The 19997-nt window shown below is 31.9% G+C and overlaps 1 protein-coding gene across 6 annotated transcripts in view; it reads left to right on the top strand.

Annotated features, from left to right (window-relative positions):
• Positions 1-325: 325 nt before the first annotated feature.
• The window catches only part of LOC148620336 (uncharacterized), a 31258-nt gene continuing 11586 nt past the window's right edge, over positions 326-19997 (top strand). For 2 of the 6 annotated variants that reach the window (XM_088581131.1, XM_088581130.1), the window contains exons 1-3: positions 14679-14923; positions 16557-16802; positions 19402-19524. In XM_088581131.1, coding sequence (XP_088437257.1) covers positions 14821-14923; positions 16557-16802; positions 19402-19524 — 472 coding nt within the window. In that variant the 5' untranslated portion in view covers positions 14679-14820. Of the gene's footprint in view, positions 1663-7362; positions 7417-7798; positions 7863-9005; positions 10516-13874; positions 14924-16543; positions 16803-19401; positions 19525-19997 lie in introns of those variants that run through there. The other 4 variants (XM_088581132.1, XM_088581135.1, XM_088581134.1 and 1 more) reach the window with 4 other exon arrangements.

The raw sequence follows: 19997 nt of genomic DNA, 5'->3' as shown, positions 1-19997 counted from the left end.
ATTACAATCTCAATCGAACGGAATAACAGACGATGTTGAAATTACAACTATATGTATGCTAAACGTCTACCGAACAAATGCATAGAATGAGGGCTATATTCCCTAAGCAGTCAAATTATAAACAAAATTGTCTATGACCTGCTTATCTTAAGCTGTTAACACTACAACGGTTACGTACAGACAGTCAATTTCCGATATAACTTACATAAGAGAGTTCAAACATAAAGCTACTTGGCATAAATTTAATCCTATATTTTCATCCGTCTACAACATGCATATTGTAACTTCCTTCATTAGCGGCTTTAAGGGAGAAAATACCTTGTACACAGAACGTAATATTCTGTCATCCATACTAACACATATATTTTTAATTAAACTAATATTTGTGTAAAAATAATTTGCTTAAATTACTTTAATACAAGTTTTGACATAAACATTTGTTTATAAAAAAATACATATAATAATTGTAAAAAAAACTTTTGCAAGGGAAAATAATTGGGGGAAAATGTGTGTCTATAGAAATCTAATGGATATTTTAGTTTTTTTGTATGTTACAGGAAAAGAATTTTTTACAATATGAAAGACTGTACGTTTTGCGTTTTTTATCTATATTTACGATAAAATCTACATATAGGTATGTTAGTTGGTAAAATAGTGAAAACTCATAACAGAATCTATATAAAATGTTGCAAATAATCGCCTTTATTAAGGATAAATCATTTCGAAATCAAGTTTCTAAAATATAATTAAAGGTCGTCGTTAAAAATATAAGGCTACTCGACCTTAAGATGGATTACATTTCAGTGTCGTTGCATCATTATATATACATGTAGTAGCTGCATTAACTTCTGCGTTGGAGATAGGTAACTTGTTCGTATATTGCATGTAATACTAATGCATTTCAACTGTTTGAAGGAATTAAATAAGATTGACATTTATTTCTTGCGGGTTGTCTCCCACAGGGTTGTTCCGGCGCTGTCATGAGCTGTTCTTTCAGCACGACGAAGATCATACATGTACACGTATTTTAAATATCTGGTTTCATGGCGTTTGATCAACAACAGTTCTAGATGCAGTTAATCACAAAGCCAATGATGTTGAATGTGGTGTTGATGTAAACATTTCGGAAAACATTGAGATCTTAAGATCAAGTTAACGGTACTGTATATTCAGTTTGTGAAATTGCAAGTTAGAAAGTTGAAAACGGATTCGCAATTTAAATGTCGGTCTCAAAGTAAAAGATTCAAAACACTGGAAATTCAGAAATCTGGAGGATTTAACACATTTTTGTGGGCATTAGACAATTCTGACGTGGATTACGCCTATGATTTCATTATTGGATGCATTGAACTTTTGAAACATAGAAACAAACTGATCAGAATAGCTGATACTTCTTATGGAGGTTCGGACAATACACGTCAGTATAAATCAAAACCGATTGCTAGTGATTCAGATGATGAATCCAAAATAGGGCTTATAACAAATCTTTGCTAAAAAGAATAAAAAAGGTTTCTAAACGTAACAGAACTGTCCCTGAGAATCCTTATGGTCCGAAACTTCCCTTTCAGTATACTACTGCCAAGATATCCAGTCCCACCAGTTTTGCAGGGAGGACGGACAGCTGGCAGACAACAGCGAGGTTCTTCTCAAAATAGTGAATTTGTAAGCTATTGAAGATTAATTAGATTCAGGTTTATTAGTTATATGCCAAAATGCCTTATGTAGTTATGAGTATTCGACAATTTTAGAACTGCTCAGCCTTACATTAGCAAAATGCTTTTATGTTTAAATTTGACAAACATTCTACTTATAACCACATTGACATATATTGACTTTTTATGAGCAACTCGACGGGTGTTTCTAGAAAAGCAGAGGACGCTTACCCTACCGGTGCACCTGGCCCATACTCCAGTTTTTAGTGGAGTCCGAGTTGCTCATTTACTTTTGTTACTTTGTATGTAAGATTTTAGTTAATTTATGTTCTTTGTTGTGTATGTCTGTTTTCCATGTCTGGTCTTTGTCCCTTGATTACATTCTTTTGATTACCGCTATAACCTTGGTTCCCTTGATAACTCTTGATATACAGCAGTTTCAATATCAGATAACGTGTTAAATATTTGAAATGTATCAAATATAGTGACGTGACACCCCACATCGCACCCGTGAATCTCGTTGTTAACCTTCATCACACCATTTTATACCGTGTCTGTAGATTCGTCATACTTCTACTCGGAATTCTCCATCATTTTCTCTTAGTCATGCTGTAAACTATAATACTCTCCTTTCACAAGTGTATCATAAAATATATATTAGATGAAAACGTGTCATTACATTCTGCTTCTCCATTAATCAATATCAACAATTGATCCAGAGGTCATCGTATTGATATATATATTTATTTTACTTGTACATTATATAAAACATCATTTGACACGTATTATTCTCTTAATATATCATGTTATGTTTTAAACAAGAATAATCGTTAAGTTACTTGATAGGGGTCGTGAGTTATTGTGACTTTGAGAATGATAAATGTAGCTGGAATAACAAAAACGATGACGACAACTGGAACAGAATTAGAGCACAAAATAAACACAATTATCCTACAAGTGATCATACAACTGGATCTGGTAAATATAGCTAGTACATAAAATCAAATGTGTTTGACATAATATTGTTACTCATTACTTGTGTTTTGACTTCTGTTTCGTTTGTTCTTGTTTGATAATATGAAGTCCACTAACACGATTATTAATATTCATCAGTACAAATATAAAAGTTCAGCATTTCAGTTTTTCTCTGACTTAAAATCAATGATGTGCTTGTATCATATTCAATTTCAACAAAGTCTATCAAGCTTTCAGTTGAGACATATAAAAATCGGTTATTTTCATTCTTTAATGAGATGGCTGTAAAATGTTGAATACAAAAATGATGTGTAAGCATTATGTCTCTAACCCTACGCCAACCTTCTTAATACATACCATTTTGTAAGAGTCTAGTTAAGTTTTGTATTGGCTGTAGTATTTTCTATTGAATTTTAATTCTTTCAAAAAATATTAGCCGCTTTCTGATCAGAATATTTCCGTAATTAATTCAATATTTGTATCAAAACAACACTTGATACTTTCTTTATTGGCATCATGTATGCAAAAATTACACATCCAAATGTGCCACATATGATAATCATATGGTAATCATATGACAAATCATATGATATTCAACTTATGATAATCATATGTTTACCATATGATTCTCGTATGTTATTTTTGGCTTGAAAACATATGGTAATTATAAGTTTGTGAAAAACACATGATTATCATATGATAATCATATGAGAATCATATGTAAAACGACACATATGAGTATCATATGTTGCCTGATTTATTCGATAATCATATGATACAAACCATATAATTCTCATGTGTGGCACATTTGCCCGTTTTTGTAATGCAATTTAGTTTTCAAATAATCTACAGTGTTGACTATGCAATGCTACGGCTACTATAACACAAAGAATGATGTGGTCGAGAATGTAAGCACCTCATTTTCATTTTCAACTTTAATACATGTAAAAAATATCTTGGTTGGATCAGATTGGACATTAATACAGTTTTCAACTTAAGCAGTCTATGAAAGAGCCAATTCTCTACGAGAGACTAAGAAGGCCTGTAACAGTTAGGCAAGACTTCTCTAAAGAAAAAGCAAGACTCATTACCCCTTCATTGTATATCATGTATCTTTGCCTTTGCAAGAAATGGTGGTTCGTTTAAATTATGGTTCTGTCTTTTCACAATTTGCTGCGGTTTGTCTGATATTAAAGTCTGTTTTAATTTTTGAGTATTTTGAATTTTATTTTTCAATGTCAAATATAAATACTGTTCGTGATTTTGTTTTTTTTGTTTTTGTTTGTTTTTTTTTTTGACAATATATAGATTCGTTGATTTATTTTAGAGTTAGGTTATTACTATTATGTCGAAACCAGCATGGAAACACAAACAATACAAAGCCAACGTATAACTAGAAATTTCAAACAATGTCTTTCCTTGTACTACTGGTTGTACAGACCTAATGATTCAATAAATGTCTCTAAATTCAACGTAAATAGAACGGAGAGTTGGAAGTTGCAAAATATAAATAAAAATTCGGGATGGCAGAGAAAAATTATTCCAATAGAAGATACTGGCGATTATTGGTTATTGATTCAGGCAACTGGCAACCATTTAGATAGCAGATTCGCAGTCGATGATATTGTCATTACCAATACCGAATGTCAACATATCAAAGGTAAATTGATGGATAAAATACAAGATATATTTTTATTATGCGACTTTTACATTATCCAGCAATAATATATACAGTACTTTTGAAGCTTGACTAGACTATTTACATGTAACTTCTTAGAAAAACTATTGGAGCATGCTAAAGTGGTAAGGGTAGCCATGGAATACGGTTTAACTAAAACAATAAACTATCATCGGATTATGACATGATTGACAAATTACCTCTTTTATAATATTCGTTGCAAATGTAAAAAAGCCGATTCTTGTGCATGTCTATCAGCAATATCTGTTTTCCCTTTTTAGAATGTAACTTCGAAGCTGATTTGTGTGGTTGGCATGGGGACGGTGTTTGGCAAAGACGCAGTAGTGAAACCGATATCGATCCACCTCGCAATGATCACACGCGTACATCATGTAAGCCTTAACATTGTTTTATTGAATTTATCATTTAATGCATTCTTTGAAAATAACGAAAGAGGGGATTATAATTTGTACCATACGTAAGACTTAACCTAGCTGAAAATATTTTAAGCGTATGTTGCGACACTGAAAATTAAATATGTACATAATTGTTACGTTTGAAATTTTTAGTTTCAATAACAATTTAAAATCGAAAGTAAACGAAAAGTCTTACTTTTAGGGACTTTTCTTTATCTTTCAAATATTTTTTAACAAATATTTTACAATGAAAAATACGCCGTCTATTTAATTACCTAAATAAAAAAAAGCATTATGCTGTAGAAGTAAATGCGTTATATGTTTCTTAGCTGTTTTTGAATTCGATTTGTTTGAATCAAGAAAACAAATTTTCATATTTTTATGTAAATTTTAACGCATACATTTACTTAAACCATGCACCCCAGATATTTATATTGTGTTCTATGTTTCTTGTATGTCCGAAGTGTACTTCGAGATGCCTTATTTAGCTAGCATCCAAATCCGTATGAAAATGGATGATTATGGCTTAAAATGGCATGTCCATTTTTACTGATTAAGCAGCAGGTTATTTCCATGGTTTGAAAAACTTAAATCGTCATTATATCGCTAAAAGGAAAGAGTGAAAAAAATATTTTGTCTGTTAAGTATTTATATTTCATTTCGAATAAAGAAACTACATTGATATATTATATATTTATTGAATCAGACCAAATGTTTATAACATAGATAAAGGTAACTACGTGTATATGAATGCAACAAGCACTGTGTACGAAGAACGATCCAATTTTATCAGTCCAGCATACAGCAGTTCAGGGGAAATGTGTTTCGTGTTTTGGTTTTACATGTACGGGAATGATAGGGGCATATTGTCTGTGTATTACCAGTCATTAAACGGAGAATTCAAACAATTGTTTACAATCCAATAAAAAATACTACAGCCAATACAAAACTTAACTAGACTCTTACAAAACGGTATGTATTAAGAAGGTTGACGTAGGGTTAGAGACATAATGCTTACACATCATTTTTGTATTCAACATTTTACAGCCATCTCATTAAAGAATGAAAATAACCGATTTTTATCTGTCTCAACTGAAAGCTTGATAGACTTTGTTGAAATTGAATATGATACAGGCATATCATTGATTTTAAGTCAGAGAAAAACTGAAATGCTGAACTTTTATATTTGTACTGATGAATATTAATGATCGTGTTAGTGGACTTCATATTATCAAACAAGAACAAACAAAACAGAAGTCAAAACACAAGTAATAAGTTACAATATTATGTCAAACACATTTGATTTTATGTACTAGCTATATTTACCAGATCCAGTTGTATGATCACTTGTAGGATAATTGTGTTTATTTTGTGCTCTAATTCTGTTCCAGTTGTCGTCATCGGTTTTGTTATTCCACCTACATTTATCATTCTCAAAGTCACAATAACTCACGACCCCTATCAAGTAACTTAACGATTATTCTTGTTTAAAAAATAACATGATATATTAAGAGAATAATACGTGTCAAATGATGTTTTATATAATGTACAAGTAAAATATATATATATATATATATCAATACGATGACCTCTGGATCAATTGTTGATATTGATTAATGGAGAAGCAGAATGTAATGACACGTTTTCATCTAATATATATTTTATGATACACTTGTGAAAGGAGAGTATTATAGTTTGCAGCATGACTAAGAGAAAATGATAGAGAATTCCGAGTAGAAGTATGACGAATCTACAGACACGGTATAAAGTGGTGTGATGAAGGTTAACAACGAGATTCATGGGTGCGATGTGGGGTGTCACGTCACTATATTTGATACATTTCAAATATTTAACACGTTATCAGATATTGAAACTGCTGTACTTAATCATAGACCGACTAGTTTGATTTCTTGATTGGTTGTGCTCTGCAGTAGTATTCAACGTACTCAATGGTGTGAAGTTTATGTCTCTGACCTTATATGCCGGTTAGATATTTCGACCATAAAACCACTTTATTTTCTAAAGACCCTTTAGCAATACGTTGCCAGACGACTGTAGTTTGTCGATACAAAAGATGTAGCGTCGTCACGATGGCCTCATTTCAATCTGTTCTACCTCTTTCATAAAACTCGACTGTAAATTCGCTACCCATGTGTCTAGTACTTCACGCGAGCTGCTTATCTTAAGTTAATTCAGTTTAATGAAGTTCTTGTTCTTTGGAAAAAAAATATGTTATAATGAAGTCAACAATCAATTCAAATAATTACATCTTATGCAATGGTTTTTTTTCTCGTACCAGTCTTCTTCTGTTTCTGCTCCACTGTGGGAGAATATGGATAGTATATACTTACGAATGATCGAGTTTATAGGTCCATATTTTTCTACAACGATAGTTCTTGACCTACCCGTGCGCCTGGTCCATGCTCCCAGTTTTTGGTGGAGTCCGGGTTGCTCATTTGCTTGTGTTACTTTGTATGTTTAATTTTAGTTACTATGTGTTCTTTGTTGTGTATGTCTGTTTTCCATGTCTGATGTTTGTCCATGGATTACATTCTTTTGATTGCCGCTATAACCTTGGTTCCCTTGATTACTCCCTCATATCTTCATATCTTTAAGGTAAAATATTTTCGTTTCATTCCAGAATGTCAAAATGTAAAGTACGAGATAGAAAAGAGCAACTACTCAGAAATGATAGGTAATAAACAGTGCTTAAAATATTTTGTAAGAGCTTGTCAGTTATTACCTATCTCCACCTGTCGGATTTGAAGAAATATATCGCTTTAGAAAATTCATGTCCTTTGTAAATGTAAAACGTTATAATGAGGCGTAGTGCTCTTCAGTATTACAAAAGAAAACAATTAAAAATACTCTAGACAAGGCTACGAGAGAAGAAGAATGATGTATATCAACAAGAAATATAATTCAACACAAATCATGAAAGCATTAAATCAAATGAATCATGCGGATTTACAACACCTGATGGAATAGAATAAAAGTTGCATACATAAAAAAACACCAGTTATGATGTCTTATTCAATGTTTTGAATAAGTTGGACATTTTCTGCTCTTATTCACAGGTCTGATTTTTGGCATTGTATTAGGGATTTTGTTAATATCTGGTTTGGTTACAGTTACCAAAAGGTAAGATTCTAATTCAATATTGCAAATGTAATAATTCTCATGATATTATACATATTTATGCAAATGTATATTACTTTTGATATTTCGGTAAAAGTGGGAAGGTTGAATGCATTATAGTTTTTGAGAAGATTGGCCAGTTGGCAAACATTTTGTTGGAAAATAGTAATGCTTTATAGATGTTATATTTCGTTGATTTTAGTTTTTAGAGCTTTTAGTTTTCCGAAATCAGTAAAAAATATGTACCTTTTAATATGCATATTAATCGTAAAGTAACATTCAACAAAATGCGAACGTATAACATAAATATAAGACATTAAACAGAGATACTTGTAAACCACAAATCGCGAAAATAAGTACTTTAAAAGTATTAATTTTAGCGTTGGACAGAAAAGTGCGAAAAACAATATCCGCATAATTAATGTTTAGCACTAAAAAACGCTTATCATCTTTGAAATGGCGAAAATTGATGAAACCACAAATATGTCTACCTGACAAAACCTTGAATATCAATACTTTTATAGTAAAATACATTTGTTTGAATTAATTGTTTTATGTTGTTTTTGTTTAAGTTATTTATTTTGTTTACTATAGATTTCTCAGAACAATACGTTGTAACCTATTTTCAACAACTTTGTTAACCAAAATACTAAGTAATGAAAACTGTCAAATATATGACTTAAAACATACATACGGTAAAGTTATTCTACATACTTTCAAGAATTAATGCATTTGATGTAAACAAAAATTACAAGAACTCAGACTGTAAAGCTTCAAGTATAATAACTGTTGTTTTATCTACTGAAACATTTCTGAAATTTTTTGCGAAATTTAAGTAACACAAATTTCCGACGACGCCTGGAACACATATGTTTCATTTATTGTAATAAATCTTCGATAATGCTACACCTTTGACATACTTACTTAGTACTTATAAGTGCTGTGTTTGGCTTTATTTTTCGATATTTGTGGTTTTGAGTACTTCTAATAAAGGATTTGTTTGGATCCTGAACTTCCTAATGACAAGAGGTAACTCCTTTAAAATGTATGTCGCATAAAGGAATTTGAAATGTTTATTTGACAAGTATGATTAACTTTTTTTACATGAATGCAGATCATGTAATACAAAATAAAAGTCCTTTATAGATTACGAAACCCGAAGCCTGAAGCAGTTGGATCTAGTTCAAGCAGACAAGAAATGGGGATGGCATCAACCGGTACTCTACTTCACGCTAATGAAGACTACGAACCGGTAAATAAAGCACCAACGTCTGACGTCCGTGGTAATGAAAACATAGATACTCCTACATATGTACAAAATGTCAACACTTCGGCTGTAATAAGAAACACAGTACAACATTTACAATGCATTGATATAGAATATACTGGTTATCCTGCAGTTGAGTTAAATGGGAAAAAGTCCACATGTGGCCACCTTCAAATCACTACCAATTATTTCCAGAGACAACCGGCACAGAGTGAAGGACGCAATTTATGATCACAGTAAGGATAATACATATGATACAACAAACCATGGGCAACAAAGCAAGGACGAGGACAATACATATTATTACATGTTTGGAAAACAAACCGATTACCATTACGACATAGCTGGATCCTAATACAATTTCATGAAGTGGTTTAAGATTTATTGCCAACTGGTGTACATTACCCTTTTGTATATAATTGATTTGTTTTTGTTGTTATTGTCTTTGCTGATAACACAAAAAACGATGGTTTAACGAAATTTCAATCTCCCAGATGAGATAATATACGTTCAGATAGATTCGAGGTCTAACCGCATTGACTACCCACCAAACTATAAACCTACTAGTCACAGTAAAGTGACACAAGTCAAAGTGGATATATCACAAGATTCACCACGATTCGCAAAAACTATCATAAATCAAATTGCTATCCTTGTTACCTTTTTTTTTATAAAGCATATAGACCCTAGTAGGCCTTGTCGGCCACGATAAAAAAAAAATTATCCTTTACTTGCAGTGGATGTGTTTGGTATTGATTTCTCACATCTCATTGCACACTTCAATATGATATTAGTTCCTTTCGTTTCAAAACACACCTCTACATTTTCGAGACGCTTTTATTTGGAGTTTTAGTTTAAACTTAATAAATTAAAATGTTCTAACAATATCCATACTCAGGTCTAGGTTAAGCAATATTACATGTAATATTTGGATCATCCTCATCCTATCTATTATTTGAAAATGTATTGCTATTGTATAAGTGCGTTCAAAGATTATTACGAAATAGTCAAGTATTTGAATATTCTCCTTTTTATTGCATTATTAATTGCTATTTGGTACTAAGTTCAAGATCTAGCTCCGGCGTTTTCAAAAGTTAATTAAATATAAACAATTGATAATGGTGTATGTTTTGGTGATGTTTTATTACATTCATCTAATTTTGTTAAATTTGAATATTTTCCAACCATTTTCAAGTTATTTTTTACGTTTAACTCACATCATGATACTTTAATGAAATAATTGATATCGCCCTAGTGTAAACAGTGTCGGAGCTGCATTGTTGTTGCTATATTATTACCGGATTATGATTATACTTATTTGAAATATGGTGAGTACCCTCGCCGGAAGAGGACATGCTTATCCTTCAAGAACACTTGATTTTACTCCAGGTTTGTTGTAGTGCTTGAGTTTTTGTGTGACTTTTTACCTTATCTTCAGTTTGTATTTATTCGGTTCGCATTGTAAATGTAGATAGTCTTTGTCTCATGTGATCACCTTTCGGCCATATTTTTTTCCTTAGTTTGAGGTATTTGAGTCATCCCACTGTTGACGCTTCGATATTTGTTGCCGATATTTAGAGTCTATAAAGATATGAATTACGTGTAAAATTGATTGTTCGTATCAGTAGAACTTTACTAGAATAATTTATGACATATTTTCAAAACTGAATGCTAACTGATATCAACTTCATTGTGTATATATAAGTAGTGTGGTAGTGACAGTACATCAAATGGTATATTAAGCATGTTTTTGTACGTTCTAGGAATCAAAGTGATCATCTTCCAAATATGAAGTTAATACATGTACATGTATTTTTAGTTTATTTGGCTCATTTTGAAAACAAAATACAACAAACGGAGTATTATTTCTTGCATTTTATGAAACCTCGGCGGTTGTTTCCAGAAAAAAAAACAAGGGACGCTTACCCTACCGCTGCACTCGGTCTTTGCTCCCAATTGTTAGTGCATTCCGAGTTGCTTAATTACTATTGCTGTGAATCTTGGTTCCCTTGATTACTCATGCATAAAATCAAACTTTTCTTATTTTTCTGATGTATGCAAAAATGATGCGACATTCACACAAATATTTAAAATTAAGTTTTAATATTTAAATTATACAGAGTTCCTTTCTAAATTCATAGTATAGAACCACCACCATAGATATATTTATCCGATATAAAAGTCTGCCAATTAATGATTATTTCCTCTTTTACCCTATTTATTTTATATGATTCAAGAGTTCCTATACTATGACTCATACTGGATGTAAGAAATGATTTGTACATGGTATAGCTTCATTGTTAGTATAAATTACCATCTAGTGAAGTGTGTATTTAAAGAAACGATTCCAAAAACATTTCAGGAAATGTATCATGGGCTGTTTTAATTGTATAGAAGGAACAAATGAACCACTTACATCAAGTGGAAAATGCAATAAAATTATAGAAAAACAATCTTTTTTCAACGTGTCATAAGCAAATACAGTATGATGGGGTATTGGGTCGTTGAGATTGTGGCTTTAGACAATTGGAAATAGTACATAGGGCGTACATAGTCAATAATGAAACCCTATATTTGTCTCGATTTAATTGTCATTAATTTGATGTTTTACAAATCGATGGTAAACAAAGATATTATTTTCAATCCATTAGACTAAAACACATAATGGTATTTATGGTATAGAAAATCGCCATATTGATTCTACCACAGGAACAACATAGTATAAACGCATTTGTACCAACATCTACGCTGAATGCATGCAGTTGTCACATACATGAACCACCAACTTTTAAAAATACCAAATACAAACAATAAAAAACATGATAAACTATATTATGTTATAATACAAGTAAAATATTTGCCGAATAAAAACAGATTATATATTTTTATAATTGAGTCAAATGTGCTTTAATAAGTTTGCTTTAAGCTTCAGCCCGGTCACGCGAGGACGAAGTTAATGAATCATGTTCTTAAGTGCTTGGTGTCAAACTGTGTAGGAAAATCTTTTTCGGAAACAATTGAACATTCCTTGAAGTGTTCTGTCACATTGTTCTTATAAACCACACTAGAGATTAAGTGTACAAGTACACTTCATCAAGGGATATTCGTATGAGATACTCTGTCTGTTCAAGAGCTTTAAACATCCATATATATGTACACATATAAACTTATATTTCAGAATTAAAATAGTTTATAAACTTGCCCACATAATGTTGACTTTAAGCGAAATGTAACTACGAACTAAATCATTCAATTTATGTATTATCTTTTTGATTATGCTGTTTATGAGAAAGGCGTATTGTTTCAATTTTCATGATGCGCTAGGATAACATGAAATATCTTCAAGCATTACCGAAGTATCAAAATTGAAGGACAATTCAAAGATATCAAAACAATCAAAATATATGTCTTAAAATATAAAAAAGAGAACATGATGAAACGATCTACAATATGCATGCGCAATGAACACAATAGAAAAAAATACAATTACATATAAAACATGACAAGTCCTTGGATCCCACACAAATAAATGGGAGTAAGTAATGTCCTGATCCACCAGCAGAACCCGTCTACTGGAGATTTCAATCTGATAAGCATCAAGTCCAATGAGGTATGAAACCAATTAAATATATAAACTAATACACACCAAGCACTAAGTGCTTCCCTCTCTTACAATTTCTTTAAAATACATGTAAGTAATGATCAGTAGACCCAAAAATTGTCATATATGCATTCCTTCAAAATGATATATTTTTACACATGATAAATAAAGAATTGTTAAGGATTTGCACACCCTAAATAACAAACCATAAATTCAATTAATTCCTTGAAAAAGTTAGTTTTATTACAGATGTGTGAAAATAGAAGACTTCAAGAAGGGCCTTTTGAATTATACTTCCGTAACCGATTCGTATAAAAGGAACCAATAAGATAATTCAAATGTCATTTTAATCTCGTGAATCATTACACATTAAACACATAGTACATGTATTTTCGTTTAAATCAGTATTTTATTCTGAAGCTCTTGTGTGATCAGTGCTTTGGTCTGTTTTAACAGACCTACCATTTAAAATGTTGAAACCGTCGATATAATTGCCAAAATTTGTGGCAAGGGTATGATCTAACTTATTACACTAAATCTGAAAAAAGAAGTTTTGACAAAAAAACATTAGAAAGCAATCATCAAAATTGTGACGAGATGTTATAGTCAGACGACGAAAACATTTATTTTGAAAGAGCAAAATTCAATCACATCAGCCCTGCAATTATATCATCAGGCACATCAGCCCTGCAATTATATCATCAATCACATCAGCCCTGCATTTATATCATCAATCACATCAGCCCTGCAATTATATGATCAGGCACATTTTAACATTCGTGACCTTCTAGTTTTGGTTGGTTTGAAATTTTGTTATATTTTAGTTTTAACATGAAAGTGGAAGGAAGAATTGTTGGTTTCATTTTCATTATTCAAGAAAATTCCGGGTCAATAATTTGTACCTACTTAATATATAGTGAATCACTCCTAACGTTAGAGTAATTGGTTTCAGTTTTCATAGAAAAATAGAAGTTGTAAACGAATTTTATCATCTTCTTTTTCTCATTGTGAAACAGGGAAGTTAATCAAGCAGCCCTTAAAAGTTTTACATATACTTCCTTAAAGGATATGCGTTATAAATGTAACAGGGAAGTTAATCAAGCAGCCCTTAAAAGTTTTACATATACTTCCTTAAAGGATATGCGTTATAAATGTAACTAACAGATAACATTTCCACAGAATTTTACTTTCTTTTGTTTTGTATTTGATTTTGTTTGTTTTTTTCTGTTATATTTGATGTTTTTCTTTTTAAACATTTTACATTTACTGTATTTTGTATTAAAATTTAGCATGTTTACTTAAGGAACATTCACTTTTTCTAGACGTAGTCTAGAACTTTTATACTATTTTATTACATTAATTTGATTTTATGTTAACAGTTGACTAGACGTAGTCTAGAAGTTAAGAATTTTCTATAACTAAATATAATTGTAGTTTTAAAACATCCATCTATTTCTACTTGTAATGTAGCTTTTGCAATGACTTTGTAGTGGGGTCTATAAATAGAATATATAATTTGTTTTAGTTTTTGAACTTTTAAAGGCCGATAGAATAACTTTTTTTCAAATTAATCGGTGGGAATGGTTAATAAGAAGCTGTTGGCATAAAACATGTATATATTTTACTTTGGATTTTTACATAGATTAATCCTAACATGAGTTTTGTTAGGACTTAACAAATTTAACAAATGTGTAACACGTGATTGCCATGTGGTTTTGTGGGTATTTGTTAAAACAACAGTAAGCAGTACAATAAAAATAATTTAATTTAATAATTCTACCACGGACTTGACTTTTTATGAGCAACTCGGCGGGTGTTTCTAGAAAAGCAGAGGACGCTTACCCTACCGGTGCACTTGGTCCATGCTCCCAGTTTTAAGTGGAGGCTGAGTTGCTCATTTGCTTTTGTTGCTTTGTATGTATGATTTTAGTTGCTCTATTGTCTTTGTTGCGTATGTTTGTATTCCATGTCTGGTCTTTGTACCTGGATAACATTCTTTTGATTACCGCTGTAACCTTGGTTCCCTTGATTACTCTTACAAAGAATGTACTATAGAATTCAACACTAAGGGAAATTACTCTGAACTTCAAATTATGATACATACAAGACTATTTACTTCCTTGGATGGTTGTATCATGGAAGACATTTTTCTTTCCATCAAGATGTGGATAATCATTTTACAGTATAGTTATGCCGGTAGGTTTCATATATCTTGTTGTCGATTCTATTATTATAAGATATTAAATATTAGGGTATAACTGATTATAACAACCAAATTAATACGTTGTTTGTATTTGTTAAAGCTAGGCATAAAAATAGGTCACTATATAGCATGATATTGTTTAACGAATGTAATTAAATTATAAAGATACAAAACAGTGCAATTATAACTTAATGTAAAAAAATGTTTGTACATATTGAAAAAGCCCTTTTTTTTATAAATGATCTATCTAAATATCATGGAAAAAGTAAAACAAAGTACAGAATACAATGTTCCTATTTTTCTATCTAAAATGTACTTAACAAAGTTAAAGATTAACGAATCCATTGCAACAATATTATGTTATTGTGCTTGTGAACGTCATTGCTTTTATTCTTTGCATTGGTAACTTGTTTTAATTAGACACTTATAATACATTTTCACTGAATCCTCTTGGACGTGTTTTAATTGATAATTTTGCTTGAGTAAATATGGTGTGCTTATCATTTTTTGGTACTCCATTGAGCTAAATACAGCTTGTTGTATTTTGTTTTATTTGTAAGGGTGTTTGTAATCGGTATCGAGTTAAATCCGAATTCAACATATTTTTATAGTACTATTGTTGTACTTTATCACCACAGTCCCAGTTTTGGAGGGAGGGTTGAGCGCTCGCAAACATGTTTAACCTTGGCATATACTTTATGTGCCTGTCCCAAGCTAGTAACCTGCAGGACAGTGGTTGTTGTAGTTTTTTGTGTTCATTGTTATTCTTTTAATTTTTTTCTATATATTAGGTTGATTTCCCTCGTTAATGAATTGTGTATTGAAACTGGTAGATATGATAATACTCCTAGACATAATAGAATCTTTAAATATTGATATATGAATTGCATAGAAGATAAATATTATTTCATTTTGACATATTCTACATTTAGGTCATTGAGATGTCATTTTTTAACAAAAATATTATTGTTCGTGCAGCTTGGAAACTAGGGGCTCAAATTATTTGAAACTTATTTCATATTTTCACTATATTTAGATACAATTCATTCATATTATACTACATATTGTTTGTTGTCTGTCATATGTGTCATATATGTATATTGGGATATTTGCTATAGCATTATTTTGCGAATGCAATAAAGTATTCATTCATTCGTTCGAATAATTTCACTCAATTTTTTGGTGGACTTTTACAGCTTATTTTATGATATTGGTTTTACTCATTATTGAAGGCCGTGTCGTGACATGTAGGAGTTTAATTGTATATTGCTTGGCTTCCGAGAATGACTGTCTCTTTTCCAATCATATCATATCTCATATTTTTATATTTAAGATAAAACATAATATATATATGTGTGTTAAATTTGTAGTGAGCATAAACTTGCGTATCATTTTCTCACTAAAAGTACTTAAGATTTGTGAGAGCAATAGATCTAATTGAAAAGGAACGAGTTGAATAAAAATAAATATTTTCGAACAAATATCAAGAGATTATTCCAAATTTAAAACTTATAAAAAAAATTATCTAAGAGCAAAAAGGAAATTTGAAGTAACTTCGATCAATTTATTGATGGTCGCTATTTTTTGTCATTTATATTTATGTTTGAATACAGCTATCGTTTGTAGGTGACATGTATCAAATTATATATCCACAAACTGCTAAAATGGAGATTAGATGCATTGGAAGTGAGATCATTAACATCGTAGATGTGAAACTAAAGAAGGCAACAGATAACACATGCAATCTGACGGATATTGACAGGCGCATAATAAAGGAATGCTTTCAAAATACAAAATGTACTGAACCACTCGAACAGTCAAGTCCATGCTTTGCTAAGAAGAGAAATTTCAGCGTAAATTACTTTTGTAAAAGTAAGTATAAGTCAAATAATATGTTTTACAAAATATGAAAACAAAAGGATATGATAGTGGATAAAAAAGCTTAGTTGATCAATCATCAGAGGAGATACAATGTTTGTCATATCAAGTTGATTAAATGTAATAACAATAAAGATAAGATGATAATTGAATGAACAGATTGTGAACTATGTCCCGAAAAATATTATTGGTATTTATAGGATGAGCCACAATAGTTGTCCATTACCAATATTAAGACAATGCTGAGCCACCATTTGAGCTCATTTTTCCATTTCAATATTTTTCTTCTGATCCATTGATTTCGAGGATAGATATAGTTTATCAAACAGCATTGCATCGTCTTATGAGAAACAAGCGGCAATGCTCAGAAATAACTATTATCTATTGATAAGTGAAATTATATATGTGTCACGCTAACACTCGAATTACTCATTCGTTCATCTAAAGGCTCCCCTGTACATGTATCATTCTAAATATCAAATTAAGATGAGCAGCTTATGATTGATTGATTGATTGTTGGGGTTTAACGTCCGAGCAGCAATATTTCAGCTATATTCAGACGATGAACATGAAATGGATGATAAAATGAACATGAAATGATGATGAAGTAAAAAAGGGATGGGACACAAGGGTAACAAGGTCGACAAATTTAGATTGCCACTAGAAAAAGGGAGGGATGGGTAGGGTCGGGCAGTTTAGACTCCTGTGGCGGAGCGCATCGGTTCCTACTCCTATCGAATACCACAGCAGGGTTCTTTAACGTGCAAAGAACGTGGCATCTTTCCCAACACGGTTTACGATCAGATTTCCCGTATTATAGCCTGACAACCCCAGCATGTAACACGCCAGGGGTACCCCATTCCACCACCTGGGGCACACATCCCAGTTGCTCTTTGGGCAGAGCGCCCAGCCCCCGGCTAGGTTTCTGATGACTATTAAGTCGCCTTTTACGACAAGCTTTGCGCTGCTGCAGGCCTATTCTTTTGACACCCGGATCTGCACGGGGCAGCACTTGTGAAATTATTTGGTTGTTGACTTTTGTTCAAATATAAGATAATCTACCGCCAGATGTAGCGTTTTTGATCTGCAGTAGATCATTACTCAACACTTTAACACCTGAACTCAAGCGGCGCGTGTGTTTTGGAGATGACGACTGGTCTCCTCGTAGTAATAAGTAGGTGAAAAGATACGCCCTTCTGTGAGCTGTTGCTTCTGTGAGATAGAATAATATGACTTTTTGTTTAGTACAAGGTATCGTGGTTTCGATTGTTGAAAAGTTGTAGGTCTTGCTTTTCTAGAAACACCTGCCAAGTTGCTCATACAATTTCACGTCGGCAGTTAACAAAAGAAAAACAAAATACTACATGTACTATGACACTGTGGAAAAATCGATCTTCATAATAAGCCATAACTATGATGGCAACCATAAGCTTTCTGTTGTAATAAATCTAATCTTGGAGTAGCATTGCCCTTTTCCAGATACCTTCTTATTCAAAATCTAGCATGGTACTTAAAGTCCGCTTAGTTTGGCAAGCTCTGGTAACACGTATGGTATGTGATATGAAAACCCCTGTTGCAGGGATGCTGATGCTGATACAAGTGAAAGGAAATTTGATAATACGGCATGCAAATTCATCTCAATCGTCATATAGTTTAGTCATGAGTTTTTCACTTACTGTAGGTCAAGATGAGAGGCTGTTATCATCGTGTCTGCTGTGTCCTTATCTCAAAGTCTTTTTAGTAGATGCAGTGTATAAAGTCTAAGAAAATGGGTTTAAAAGTGAGTTCAGTGGATCTGGCTAAACGATGATCCTTCTTTTTGATCAGATCAGATATTAGAAAAGTCATCCTTATAGGAGTGAATGAATATTTCAGCGAGTAGCAGAGCACAATTTGTTCCCATTGAAATGCCAATCATCTGTTGAAAAACGTGTCCTCCACGCTAGACAAATGTGTTGTCGATCAAAAGTTCCAGTTATTTTGCATATTATTCTGTTTATGGGGTATATTATTTGGAATCGATTTCTTCTAAGAATGGCGATCTCCTAGTGTTTGTTTCTGGGTGTATCTCCTGTTTTAAAAGATAAACAACGAATCATAATGCTTTTGAAGTCGGGATTGAAAAACAGTTGTGTCAAAGATTGAAGAATCATGGGTCTTTGGTGCTATTTTATTCCGAAAGTAATCATGCATTTAGGGTTTCATGAAGATCTTTCGGATTTAAAAAAAGCAATATTAACATAGATTTGCAATAAATATATTGAACGTTTCAACATTCTTTGTCAGATGTAAATCGATAAAAAGAACGATACAAAGAGGAAACAATATATTACATTGTAAAATAATAATATGCAATTGAGATTGATGTCGGCGTCTTCGATATATCTTTCAAATTCTAGTAGTCATCAATAGACACATTTTTGAAAGCGGTATACGATGATATATTAGAAAATCAAACAAACATATACTCAATGCCAATATTATCAAACGTCACTGCACTTTACTTTTTTTTAAGTTTATACATATACATGTACAAATTTAGAATAAAATATTTATGAGATCTATTTTTTACTAGACCAAATTGTTTTTGTAGGAAACGCCCATGCCTGTGACTTTGAAAATGGACAATGTAATTGGAAAGGTAACGGCAATTGGAAGAGGGTCAAAGTTAATCAAAGATTGTCGATAACGGACAGAGACCACACGACAGGTTCTAGTATGTATTAACACCTGATACATAATAGAACTTAAAATCTAAACATCTTACTTTCAGAAAAAAAACAAGGGCCAAAGGATACTTGCATTATACAACAAAATGTACAATCTTTATTTTGTCTTTATATGCAATTTTCTGTACATAGACCCATGTAAACTCGCTCTTTCAACGTTTTCACGCATCCATCATTACTCAGATAAAACCCCTGCCATTGGGTGTAGATAAGAATTCTACAACGGATTGGTAGAGGAAGGCTCTGAATGACAGCGAGCACAGTGGGTCACTATGAGTTTATTTGACATATTTTAGGTATGAGCAGACCATTGACATATTACAATTTTAACTCGCATTCTCTGATGTTGAAGTTTATATATATATATATAAATATAGAAGGGTCTGAAAAATTCCCAACGATGTTAGAACTGTCAAATTTGCGAAGCAAATTTTGGTCGTTCCCTCCGCGGGACTCGAAC

Source organism: Perna viridis, chromosome 4 (assembly GCF_037379345.1).
Source record: "Perna viridis isolate PV_CMFRI_1.1 ecotype Kerala chromosome 4, ASM3737934v1, whole genome shotgun sequence".
Lineage (NCBI taxonomy): Eukaryota > Metazoa > Mollusca > Bivalvia > Mytilida > Mytilidae > Perna > Perna viridis.
The sequence above is the reverse complement of the archived record's forward strand: the minus strand, read 5'-3'. Positions and strand labels throughout refer to the sequence as shown.